The following is a 13692-nucleotide window of genomic DNA, read 5'->3' on the forward strand; positions in this document are numbered from 1 at the left end:
TATTAATGCTGTAACTGCAATCTCTGTTGAGCACCAGAATCAAAGAGATGCTTCCACATTGAATAATAATTTCACACACATAGTCTGGATCTGTTTAACCAATGAAATATTTGGATCTAAAAATGAAGCTTTGTCAAGACTGAATCTTCATTCTTGACTTTGGAAACAGTCAACAAAACAGATGATCTCAATCAATTATAGATGTTCAAATTTAATTTCAACTAGTGAGCAAATCAGTTTGAGAAATGCGTGATGTGATTGTGTTGTTAAATCAATCATGTTAAATCAATAAACAATAATGAACTATCACCTTTTACCTGAACTAATCTTGCTCTGTTTATTTATATCTGTTTATATATGTATTTTGTATTTATGTTTTCAATCTTTATTTTTACTTTATACTATAGTTATGCAATTGCTCATTTCATGAATTTTGAAAAAAGCATTAAAACAATCTCAACTGTTATACTAAAGGCTCTTGGCATATTAAGATATTGCCCAACTATGGCGTTCCTGTACACAATTTAAAGCAACAAAACCTTACAGAACATTACTTGTTGGGTAGATTGACTAGGGAAAAGATCAACAATTACTTATTAATGACTTTATTATGTTCATTAATATATACATTTTAGTTAAGTTAGACAGCTACAGCTAGTAGAGCTTTAGGTGGACATAGTAAAAGCTGAATTTATTGGCTTTGGTTTATCCAAGTACACTCATATCTTCTAAGTTGCATTACAATGTTGGTGTATCACTCTAGGATGTTGGTGTGTGGGGATTTGAAACTTACAAGGATGTGAATTCAGTCTGTCTGAGATTCAGAATAACGTCATGAGATACTTCATGTGAGTAAATAAATTTGCTGCAACCACAGCTGTGACAGGAGACTCTGACGGGCACTGCACTGTTCATATGAGTAGACAGGAACAGACTGGTGGGTTTTAACAGCTCTGAAAGAAAATCCTCATGTGGGACACACAGACGAGCAGTCTTGGGTCAGAATATGCACACTTGATTTGAAAAAAGTAAGGTGAGAGGAAGCATCCAATTTGAAAGAAAAAGTTAACATTGGTTTGATTAGATTTTGTTTGTATTCACTATTTGGAATAAGTCAAAACATAGAACAGGGTTTCATCAAAAATGAGCTTAGTAAAATTATGTGCAATTTTATCTTCCTAAAGAGAAAAGTGCCCAACTGAAATGTAATATTTTACCATTACATTTAGAAACAGGACGTTATGCTGGCACTTAAGACCACAATCAACTTTGTTAGCTGTGTGTCAATAAATATGCATACCTTTTATAGGTAGCTTTTATATTATTATATATGTTTTCCCTGTGTTAAACATGTTTTGCCACATATTTTGTGTCATGTAATCTCTTGTTTGAGGGAACATTTTAATAGAATGACACAGAAATAAAAACACATCAATCCATGCATTTATATGTCTGTGATACAGCCATGTATGTTTAGAAAAATTTCACTGGAACATAAACCTGTTTACTTTGAAACTGAAACTAGAGACAAGTAGGATGAAATAACACTGGCTTAATAAGAGTTTCAGTGTTTTAGTTTGTATTTGGTCGATACTAAGTAATAAATAGTCTAGTTTGTTTTTTCATTGTTTAAAGTAATATAATGAAGACAGTTTAGTAATGAAGCTTTTTTTTAGCCTTTCAATGAGTATGAGGAAGCTTTATTTCATTCATTTTAGAAGTATTCCAGTGCTTTCTCTAATAATAGATTAGATTTGGTTATTCATGTGTTCATCCAGCCTTGTGTTTCCTGGAGGCCAGGTGTTATGCACATGTCTTCTTTCTTTGCTCTGCACCTTCCCCACCCTGTCAGGCCAGTGATGGGTCAGGCAACTCAATTTCCTCACATCCCCAATCCGTTCAATCAGCCAGTCACTCAACCACTGGCCTCATTCATCTCACTTAGGGACAAATGACTATTTTGGCAATGTCTGAATTAAGAGAGATTTGTCTCAACCCTCCCCCCGCTCTTTCTGAGCTGACACCATGTAAGCACCACTTTGCCTTTCTCCAAGTCTGTCACGTAACACAGGACAAGCCATCATTGTATCTGCTCACCAGCCCTGTGGTCCCAGACGGACACTTTGGTACCCTGTCCAGTGTTAATTACAACACTTTCAGGTCTCACACTGTGATTCCAGTCTCCAGGCGAGCATGAGCTGTGTTTTTATATCAGCTGTATAAGTGAATAAAATGTTCACTGAATCTGAATGGACATGCCTGTATGGTATCTGCAGGGGGTAGATAAAAACTGGACGACATACTGGATTTTTATGCCTCAATGACGATTAAGAGGATTAGAATTTTCATAGAAGAGATTATAATGTGTGTAGATGTATTTCACATAATATTCCAACATAAATATAGGAACATTTAAAACTGGACAGCATTGTAATAATCCTTCAAAGAGAACATCCTGTATTTCCATTCCCATTGATTTTATAATTTTATTTTACTTTTATTATGTATTGACAATTATAAAAGTATTTCAGCTGGTTTGTCAAGTTGCAGGTGTCAAGTATTACAGACCGAATCACTCTTAATGTAAATTTTGTAAATAAAAGATGTAATAAATAATACAGTCTATTTGATTTTCAATATTGATCTGATAAAAGATTACACTGATGCATTTTCTTAATGTAAAATTAAAAAAAAAACCCACAATGATTATATCCAGTTATGGTGGGAAATTAAACATCATTTCCATTATTCCATATACTGTATCGGACATTGGTGAATATTACTGAATATGTCTTTATACTTCAACATTTGGTAACATATTCAGGTCAGTCTTCTGCAGGCGGAAAGCATTACAATCCAGTCAACAAAGAAAGGTCAGCTATCTCATGGATCACAGCTTTTCAAATTTAGTCTCATTACTGTGAATAAGGCACATCCAGCACACAATACACTTGGCGGACATTACTCCGGCATGGTGCTATCACAGCATCTGACTGGGAGACAGAAAGCACGATAGCTTTATTGGTGTGGTTTACCCCCTTTCACATTCAGTGCCTAATGTAGATGACGGTATGATATATTTAAAATGTCTGATAATGGTGAGGGAGGCTAAACGGTTGGATGAAAATCCAATTTTGCCACACAATCACCAGAGACAAGTCTGAATTCGGCTTACATTAACTCAATGTGATGTGGTCACAAAAAACAAGTGATTAAATGTCAAGCAGTGATTGCTTCTTTTCTCTAGCTTTGTGGGGACATTTGAGGCACAAAAACCTGAACGCAGGGAACACAGCTATAGACAACATTAGATGCCAAAAAATGTACATACATTTTTTTAAATTCTTAACCTAAAAAGCAGTAAAAAGAAAAAGTGTGATGTAAAATGAAATGTGGCTTACTAAATATATAAATGTATTGCTAGTTCTTGGAAAGACAAAACCTGTATATAATTTAACCTAAAATGCGTACATTTTACGATGTTTGCACATATTTATATCTAGTAATTAACCATCTCGTGAGTGTACATAGTGGTGTTGCCTTAGGTATTATGGGTTTGGTTTTGAATTCGCAGTGAATCAGTGTGACTGATGTGTTGTTAGGGGTGGTTACATACAGTCATGCAATGTGTAGCTTTTAGGCACAATCTGTCATTCTGAATATGCAAAATGAAGGACTAAGAGCCCCTTCTGCCAAGGTCAGATATTTTTTAGTCTTCATTTAAAGTTTACAAAATACATTATATTGTTGTTGTTGTTTTTTTTACTGTCAACGAATCTCAGTTAACCACCTCTCAATTCTTTCAAACGTCTCCACTCTGTGGCTCTCAGACCCAAACCCACTGGTTTCATACATTTTTGAAGTCAGGCCATAAATATAAAGTGTAATTCTTCCAAAAGGCAAAGTAATTTCCTCAAACATCTGCACACTGCAGCTTTTAGTAAACATTACTGAAACAGGAGTACATAGTCCCTCTATTTGGGATTGTTGCCAGTAACGGATTAATACATACAATATTTGGTGCTCTTATGAGTATTTAAAAGCACCAGGATGGTTTATATAGGATTAACTGGACATAAACACAGTGCCCACTTTCACTGTAAAAAAGGAACATGTCAATAAGTGTAACGATGTGCCTTGATGTGTTTTTTGACAACAATGACAAAGGAGAAAAAGCTACATACATCCACCTACACAGGCAACACTCAAGATGAATTCATTGTTGGTTTGGGTCTTTTTAAATCATTTGTTGACATTACAACAAATATAGGCTATTGCTAGCCTATTGTACACTACATGCTCCGCACCAAACAGCTCACAGACAATGTTAGCAACTATCTGGTGGACATAGTGGATCATTTAGCAGCTAAAGAGCAAGATTTTTTACTTTGAGGGTCAGTGGAGAGCAAAACAGAGCTCCAAATTAATGTTCAGTAGCTACAATAATAACAATGTTAAAGTTGTAAATAAGAAACTGTTTTGTAACGTGAAACATGCTTGTTTCTGCTACCCCCTGGTGGCCAATAAATCAGTTGATACTGCTTTAAACATAAATGTAATGGTGATGTTTATTATAGCAATTCAGATGACTCATTAAGCATTAATTTCTCAAAGCCAGGTTTAATAAATTAAAGTGATCATGCACAAATTGTGTACAAAAACATTACAGTAAAAAATTAAATTCACAAATAATGCTGTTTATAAACACATTAAAAGTGTTAAAGTCAGGCAAATGCACCAGTGTGTACACATTGACAGGAAAGTCTTAAAGGCTCATTCAACTAAGAACTGCAGGTTACATAAAAACAGTTGAGGAGATAAAAAAAATACAGCATCATAAAAATTACCCCAAAAGATCAGTAGCTTATTTTTACATCCAGCTATACAATGTTTCACAGAATTAACTGCTCGACAGGCAGCTGGGAATGTGGACTATAACTACTACAGAACAGACGAAAGCAAAGTCACAGCGCTACACAATCTTTTAACACATGCTGGGTTACGACTACAAAGCAAAGACCTCACACAATGCATGCTGGTCTGTCAGTTTCTGAAAATCCCCCGACAAAAATGGGGATACATAGAGTACGTACAAGTGTAAGGTTCATTGTCCACACCCAGTACACGGGAGGACAGGTCAGCACTAGTCCATACACAGGGCATTTTTAAAAAAAATGTATCAATCAATGTACAAACAGTCATTCAAGTCTTTACATAAAAGAATGATTAGAAAGCTGTTTTATAAAAGTCCTGATTTGTGTTTAGAAGAGCACATCTTCATTTTTAATGAGCGCCTCCACCACCTGTCTCTGGTAGCGGATGTCATTGAGTGCTGTCATGGCGTCCAGGTTTGGATCACGCATCAGGGTGGGTCCAAAAACAATGGCGAGGTTCTCTGCGTTCATCAGGTTGAATTTCTCATTCTGTGTCACCCTGAAATGTGAATGAAAAGTTAGAAACACTAGGTATTCGGTTGCCTCAGATTCAAATCTTTATGACCATTATTTGCTTGGGTTGCTCACCTTTTTAAGTGTGCCATGAGGTACTTGAGAGTTTCACAGTGTGATGGCGGTAGCAGAGCTAAAGCCTCACGGAAAGCTTCAAGCTTCTTTTCAGGGTCTGTGAGCTCTGAGAAACAGAAACGCGCATGCTGTTAAAATGGCCAGAAAACACCATCTGACCTCAAAGGACACAATCAGAAATCAATGCAGTTATTTCCTGAGGGGTGATGAAAGCCATTAGTCTCTGGGAAGATGTCTGATGGCATGCTGCTTGAGATGACTTATGCAAATGAACGCTTTCACTGTTATCTTATTGTAGTTTTTTGCAAAGGTGGTGCAAGATTGGAATTGAATATTTCTTCAGGACTTGTGGTCAGTGCTGAGTTTGGAAAGTCATTGTCTGATTTCAAAAAGTAAGTCATAGAAGACCACATTTTCAACAATCAACACCCTTTTCTTTCAATAACAACCATAAAAAGTGCATGAACGAGAGTTTAGAGGACTATTGTTGTGCAGGGCAGCTTCCAGAAGGTGGACACAATAACAAGACATGACAGAAACACAAACTACAGCCTCCAAATTTGACTTAAATGTTTGTAAAAAGTTCTCCACAACATGATCACCACAAAAATCAGATAGCATTTGGTGGATTCCAATAACAACATACATGTGTTAATACTGTTAATAAATGTGGAGACTTGTTTTCATGACCACATAAAACAAAGGGCACACAACTTATAAATGACTGTCAGTGAAATACAGCACATTGAAGCAGGTGTGCCTCCTACTAATTACAGTAGTTGTGACTTACTTGCAGCGTCAATGAACCTGGGGTAAGCATCGTATGAGATGACAGGAACAGGCAAATCCCTGAGGTACAGTTTCAGTGCACCCGTGATGATATTGATGTCTTCATAGGCTTTCACTGAGATGTCTGTCTTCTCGCCAGCTGTGAGGATTTTGAGATAAAAAAAGAAGAAAGGGAGAATAAAAAAAATGGCTCACATCAGCACTTTCACATCACACTGTGAATTGAGGAATGAAGTGATTGTGTTACCGTGGCTGTAGAAAAGATCTACTCTCGCTCTGTATTTTGCATAGTAGCTGCTATCATCCGCCTGGCCTGTTTTATTCTGACTTTCCCTCAGTTATGCATGCTTTCCAGAACAGGCCATGGCCTACTTGTGCTGGCAGACTGAACATCACAGTGCTGTGAGCTGGAATGACACTCTGTCATGGATGATCTCCCACATGCGGATCTGGCTAAGAGTTTAGCCCACTGCTGCAGGGTTTTTCTTACAGTTAAAATTCACACTGCACTGGGCCAAGACAGGCTCACTAAGTCCACTACTGAATCCCAACACAGCAGAAGAGGTTGTTTTTTAGTTTTTTTACTGATATATTTAAGGCAGAGAGAATATATCCATGGTTTGTATCCCCCGAAGTCCCCCCTGTCCACATTGTGAAAGCCTGCGTGCAAGCCAAGGGATATTTCCAGGTCTGCACTCCCAGATGGATACTAATCCTTCACAAATGTGTCACTTTCTCATTAATCTGCAATGTTCCAAGCGATTTATGTAAACATATGTGAGCACACACTGTCATCATCATGTTGTGAGCTGACAGAAATCTATAAACCTGTTACAACACGCAGAACCAAAGGAACACAAACCTTTGTCAAACGCCATCTTGACTTCTTCGACTGAATCACTGAATCCAGATACTCTGTATAGGCCTTCAGACTTCAGCCCTTTAGGAACAAACAAGAAACAAATAACCTTTCAGACACTGTAAAGGCTGTCATGAGTAATGTAGAAAAAATCACCTGCATGTATCGCCTTGGGTAATTTAGAAAAATACAATTAAACACTCTTAAATATGCATAAGGAATTATGGATAAAATGTCCACAATGTCACACCATGAAATAACATGGGCAGATGCATATAGTTTTCTGCATCGCTGGGCAAAATAATAAAGACATAAATCAAACTTAGCTACAGACATATATTAGAGGGCAGACAATGAGTTTCCTACATAGTTGAATGATTTAACTGAGATGCAATCAAGTAAGGCAGCAGGAAACAGAGTAATGTATTCCCCATTACGCGTTTACAATTACCAACACTCTCATCAGTCCTCTCAGTCATAACAAGCCCCCCTCAAAAAGACCCCATTAACTTAGTAAGTAGTGAGCATTGTAGATTGCTTACTATAAAATTAGAGGTAGGCTGTTTTACCACAAGGATTGTAAATACAGTTTACAGGTATAAAAATGTCAAATGGTGCTAAAATTGAATTTCATTAAAAGTAATTTAAAATATTCCATCAGAAAAAACATATTTTCTTCAAATTACTTTAGTTTCCTGACCAGACAAAGGCTTGATTGGTTCTGTTGTAGAATTACTACAATTCTTTATGGAAGTGAAAGTATTGAAATTGAAATACCACTGAGTATATAAATTTGAAACACTTCCTTTGAGAAAAAAACATTTCTCTGAATTTATTAAAGTTGTTTCAGATTCAAAAACTTAATATTAAGCATTATTATTTTTTAGGTTCCATAAATTAAAAAGGGAAATTTCATGTATTCAGTATTGAATTTGCCCAGATTAATTTTTTTAGGTCTAAATTCAAACATTCAGACTGCTTCAGGTAATCAATCAGGCATGAATTTGGTCTGTCAGACCTCTGCCTAGTGTGGGCTTTTACAGTCAAATGATCCAAGAAAGAAAAAAACGAAATTATTTCTAAATTCGAAATCTTGAAATGACTCTCTGAACTTACAGAGAACTTAAATCACATTCATTCAGATTGATTGTTATAGATAAAGTAAAATACAGTTTAATAAAATATCCCAATGCCATGAAACCCATTGGCATTTAAATTATGTGCTGAATAGGATCTAGTTTCACAATTAGGTATTTAGCTGCTAATCAGAATCAAATTATTATAGATTCCTTTGCTGCCATAGTTCTTTCTCTTTAGTTTGCAGTATTTCAGACGCAAGACCCATAAAAGTAAAACCTCCATCCATCTTGGACATCTAGGACATTTAATAGTCTTATTTTGAACTATAGCACAACCGCACATACACACACACACACACACACACACACACACACACACACACACATACACAACTAACCTCTTGACTCGATTTCTCTTATGCACATGTCCACCACCATGGGTCGTGCTGTATTGTAAGCTTTAACCAGGGTCGTGAGGTCACAGCTGTAGACTTTACGGATGTGTCTCAGGTCTGGTTTGCAGTCGTTGGGTACCAGAGATGAGCATTGTTTGTGGACATTCAAACCACAATCTGCAGAGAGACAAACAGCAGGTTTAGTTAAAGTGATTTCATCTTTGAACTGAGGGCTATTAAATTGTGCAATATTCTTCTGTAAATTCATATTCAACACCAAGTGAAATTAATTTGGTTGTCCTGTTTAATGTGTGTCGATCAATATTTGCCCTCTTAGTGTCACAAGACCGTTGGAGAGCTCCTCCCTCTGCCACGTGTGGCATTGAAGTCACCTTGAGTAGCAGAAATATCCAAAAGGTACCTCTAGCCAATTAAAACAATAATGACCCACAGCACAGAAAGTTATGCTAATGAAGGAATGATTTTGTGTATCTTTCATTTCAAATTGTATTTAAAAAAAACCTAGCTATTCACATAACAGGCAAAAGTATTCATTTAATTATAATTAAGCTACATTGGGAAAATCCCTTCTTGATGTTTTTGTTTTCTGCTAAATGGTTTTTAGGATGCACCTCACTGGGTGTTCAAATAGCATATTAGTCATGATGGCAGGGTAAGTATCCCACACTGTTTTGTCTTCAGTCACAGTGGATGGGGCCTGTGGCACAGCTGTTTCATGGCAGGATTCACCTTGTTGGGAACAGAGGAGCCCGTGGAGAGCAGATGCAGAGGGAGAATCCAGCCCAGTTTTGTAACAGAGACGCATGGAGGGAATTAGAGGAACACTGAAAACATTGTGGCCTGGAGGAGGGACAGCAGCGCTGCTGTGCACTCTATTCTTTTTCAAATCCAAGCTCACAGACAATGGCTGTGGAAGCAGCAATTCAGGCGCTGCGGGCTACACTAGACCTAGTTTCCCAGACTAAAATGGGCCAGCTCTTCAAGCTCTTAGATCTTTTAAGCCTTCTTCAAGTTCTGAAAGGTTGTTTTTTTTGGCAAATACCAGGTGCTTTTATATTCCAAAAATATGAAAAAACATTATTTTCATTCTTGAGATGAATTTCTACCTTTTAATTTTATATTTTAAAATAGCATAGAATCTATGCTTCTGGAGGACTACAGACAACATTTTGATTAATATGGGTCCCTGGAGAAATTCACACAGCCTGCATTTATATGCATTGATGCAGAAATGTAATTTACCTTAAGAGATGATTCTCTTAAGGACATGAGACAGGCAGTATAATAGAGGACGCCTGTCATCAGGCATGTCTGCTGTGCTCAGGTTGTCCTTGTGTGCACACTGATGGCCTTATAGGTCCCAGGTGGGGCGGGTGAGGGTGACACAGGGGCCCAAGAGACACCAGGAGCCAGGAGACAGCGGATACTGCTTTACTGCACCGTCAGCTCGGTTGCTATGGCGAGGAGACGGCAGCTCAGTTTTGACTAAAAGTCTCTGAGAAGATGTTTAATGGTGGCTGGATGCTAATTTTCTAATCAGTACATTATCACTGTGTCTAACATCTTCTGTGCTGGGGACATGCACTGCTGGGTTTACTAGTTGAAACTAGTCCCTTTGAAAACAAACAGCACCACTTGTATTTGTCAGATGGTTTGGTTTTTCTACCGAGTATTTCAGTTGAATAAAGGTTGATCTGCATGACCTAGCTCTTTGGTTGAAGCCGCTGAATTTTGATGTGTGTGGAAACAGAGCTCCTTCCCCACGCTCTGAGCTCTGCTCCTCATTAAAGAGACATGCCAGCTTTGTTTTCCTTCATGGGCATGATGGGATGAGGCTGGGGGGCGTACTCTGATGAGGAAATGTGGCACAACAAGCACAAGCAGAGGCTGGCTTCCTGGCACACGGCCAAAAACAGTTCACACATACAAAAAGAAAAGGGGGTGGGAGAGCATTTTTTGGTATGCAAATTTGAGCATCATGTGAGACTTTGCTGCCCTAGATTCTGGTAGCTGTGGTCGAGTGTGAAGGAATGGCAGTGTAAGAGTCCATAAAGATAGGTTGCAAACGTATGTGCCTTTTTCCGAATGCTGTCAGTTTTTAAAATCAAGACATTAATAATTAACATCTGACTCCCACAGATTTGTGTGACGTACTTTGTTTCGTCAATAAAACATCAAAGACACACATCGGGCTATATTATAGAACTATTCTGGGATGCTACAACAGCTTCACTGGAGTAGAAATGTCACATTAGTATTTGACAAGCAAGGGGGCAAACAGTAACATATTAATAGGAGAACTGTGCTTTAAAACACATTATTTTTGTCAGCTGCATGATACTATAGTTAGCCTACTTTTATGTTTACTGGTTTATAATACAGCTAATGTTTATCCATTAAAATCATAACAGTGGAAACACAGACTGCCTTTGTTATTGTAACAACAACCTAGCTCTGTGCTAAAAAAAAAATCTAGTTGTTATTTATGAAAAGAGCTACTTTTAGAATTTTTTTAATAATCTGTTAGTACTCGAAAACACTTCCTGCTGCATGTTTGAATGGATTTTCCCATTCACAATGAAATAAGTAGGTCAAAAAGGTTGGACACTGTGTAAAGGATTGGTTACATCATAGCTATAGAGTCCTCATTTCACTCATTACACAATCCCTAATCCAGTGCACAAACTACAGTTGGGATTTTAAATTAAAACCCAATAATCCAGCTCCAGATGCACTAAAAACCAAGTAACCCATTTACAGTAACAGTGACATAAATGCAATTAGAAGATGCTTTAAATGATGAGTGAGTGATGAGATAGTGTTTGTGTACCTGCACATTTGACCCCCTGAGCCATCAGTCCCCACATGAAGCTGGCACAGTGTTCACACCAGTGTGGCCCCCGAAATGTATGGACCTACAACAGAGAGGACAGTGACAGATATTAGTGATGAGGTGCAGCCATTGACTCCATGGATACCCCATCCCCTTCTTTAGCAAACTAGGAAACCCGTATGTGCTGCCATCTTAAACAAGGAAGAGACAGAGGAGGACGATCATCTGTGTGTGGAGGAAGACTGTTGTCTAAACAGATCCTCAAACTGACAATACTGAGGTGAGCGCTGCAGGGAGGTTTTGCCATCATGGCACAGTAGGATTCTGACATTTCACCAGAAAGATGGTGCAAGTTGTCAGCGAAATTTGCTATGGAAACAGTACAGGGTCGCCTTGCTCTTGTAGGAAAGGAAGCCCCACATGCCACCAGGTAACAACATCCCAGCCAATCAGGAAGGTCTCTGGGAACATGAAGTCGCAACACTCCCAGTTTGCATCATGTCAACAGCAGCTACAACAGGGAAATCAAATAGAATCACTGTGTAACCCTGAACAAGTGTTCCTGAAAAGTTCAAAGGCGGTTAATCATCATTAATTAAGGGTGACCGCATTTAGCTGGAGTGGTATCATCTATCTTTTCTTTGGGTGTCTTTTCATGTTTTTAGGATTGTATCTTTAACACATACTCAGTCAATTTGTAGTGTGATTGAATTTGTATGACATTATTTTTTGTTTTGATACGTGACACATATCATACCTGTTTATAAGCAAGAAAAGTATCTTAATGTGACCTGCATGACTAAATGCATTTGTTCAGTGATTCATTTTAGAGTTTAGGATATGTCGTCTTGTCTTGGTTTTGCTGAAAAATGAAAATGTAAGAGACATATTGTATCAAAGCGTTGACTAGACCCAAGTCTATCTATATTTCAAAAACCCAGAAGGAGATAGACTTATTTGCAAAGTTTTGGCTTTAGACAACTATATCTGGTCCGAGACATTATGTTTTAAATGTTTCGTCATTGATTAAAATATTCTGGTAATTGCTGTTGGTTCTGGGAGGAACAACGCTAAAAATGCTGAAATGCAACATTCAGTAACACAAGAGAACAAAGGCGCAGAAAAAGACTGGTGAGCATCAGCAGTTCAAAGCCTTGATGGTAATATTTCTCTCCCTGTTTTCTTTCCCATTAAGCAGCCAAACCAGGAGAGTGAGCGCCAAATAGAGATACACTCCTCCATCGTTTCCCCTCTTCATCGGCCTAATCTCTCCATCTGGTGCTCAAACCAACAGCAGTGGTCCACAGACCACCCAACAGATTTTCTTTTGATAAAGGCTCACTGGACAGACCAAAACAGCTCAGTATTTCATCCTCTCTCCCACTCAGTAACACCCCCCCCCCCCCCAACCCCCCTATCTCCCACAAGGGAAGCATAAGAAGCTGCCCTCAGGCCACACATGATGAAATCAAAGCAACATTTTGGAGATGACAAAACCTGTTTTTAAAAAAAGTTGATTTAAGTCTCACCTTGAAGTTGTGGACTTTCTCAGATTTTGGTGCTCGGTCGTTCTCTTTCAGTGAGGCTCTGCGGACAAGTGAGGTGAGCTGTGAATAGGCGAATAGTTTAAGTGGCTGCCAGAAAGTGGCTGGAGGTTTCTGTGGCCCCATCCTCATCCCTAGAGCTGCCGCCAGAATATCCTCCTGATTGGCCTCTCGCTTGGCTTTTTGCACCAGGGACTTCTCTTCCTTGTGAACCTCGTAGGACTCTTTAGACGGCATTCTGGTGCTGCAGTCTCCCAAACCAGACGAAGAAACAAACAGGTAAACAAGTCCAAAAATGGAAGGAAAACTCCTTGATGCTCAAATCAAGTCTACATCAAGCAGCATTGTCCCAGCCAAATAGAGACATCATACACAAACAAATTGCTCATTCAAACTGTGAAAATAGGCTGAAAATCATCTAAAAGAGTCAAAAAGAATACAAAAACAGAACCCCTTTTAAAATCCTCTCACAGCAGTGACAGTAGATCAAGTGGAGCCTCTCTGATAGGAGAACCAGGTTTTATACAAAAGAGGTGCAGCCCTGGGTTCTCATGTGGTTCTCTGGGAACGTGTATGCAGATGAGCTGAGTGGTTTTTATAATCCTCTCCTCCCTGTGCAGAGCTGATATTCTCCCTGGAACAGAGACAGC

The 13692-nt window shown here is 38.4% G+C and overlaps 1 protein-coding gene across 5 annotated transcripts; it reads right to left on the reverse strand.

Annotated features, from left to right (window-relative positions):
* Nucleotides 1–5261: 5261 nt before the first annotated feature.
* Nucleotides 5262–13279, reverse strand: chn1 (chimerin 1). Of its 5 annotated transcripts, XM_062431809.1 has the most exons (7): nt 13028–13279; nt 11496–11580; nt 8648–8821; nt 7174–7251; nt 6313–6450; nt 5523–5628; nt 5262–5433 (listed from the first exon to the last, which is right to left on the reverse strand). In XM_062431809.1, the coding sequence occupies exons 1-7, from the start codon at nt 13277–13279 to the stop codon at nt 5262–5264; spliced, it is 1005 nt and encodes a 334-aa protein (XP_062287793.1). The 5 variants fall into 5 exon arrangements, with proteins under 5 accessions (XP_062287793.1, XP_062287795.1, XP_062287794.1 ...); XM_062431811.1 differs by lacking the exon at nt 8648–8821; XM_062431810.1 differs by lacking the exon at nt 6313–6450.
* Between the last annotated feature and the right edge of the window lie 413 nt (nt 13280–13692).

This window comes from Scomber scombrus, chromosome 13 (assembly GCF_963691925.1).
Source record: "Scomber scombrus chromosome 13, fScoSco1.1, whole genome shotgun sequence".
Taxonomy (NCBI): Eukaryota; Metazoa; Chordata; class Actinopteri; order Scombriformes; family Scombridae; genus Scomber; species Scomber scombrus.

What these genes read in the sequence shown, in the direction of transcription:
- chn1 (XM_062431809.1), bottom strand. Translation starts at nt 13,279, where the DNA reads ATGCCGTCTAAAGAGTCCTACGAGGTTCACAAGGAAGAGAAGTCCCTG. An exon ending in AGAAAGTCCACAACTTCAAG is followed by an intron (nt 11,581 to 13,027) that starts GTGAGACTTAAA and finishes TCTCTGTTGTAG; the next exon opens with GTCCATACATTTCGGGGGCC. An exon ending in CAAGATGGCGTTTGACAAAG is followed by an intron (nt 6,451 to 7,173) that starts GTTTGTGTTCCT and finishes AAATCCTCACAG; the next exon opens with CTGGCGAGAAGACAGACATC.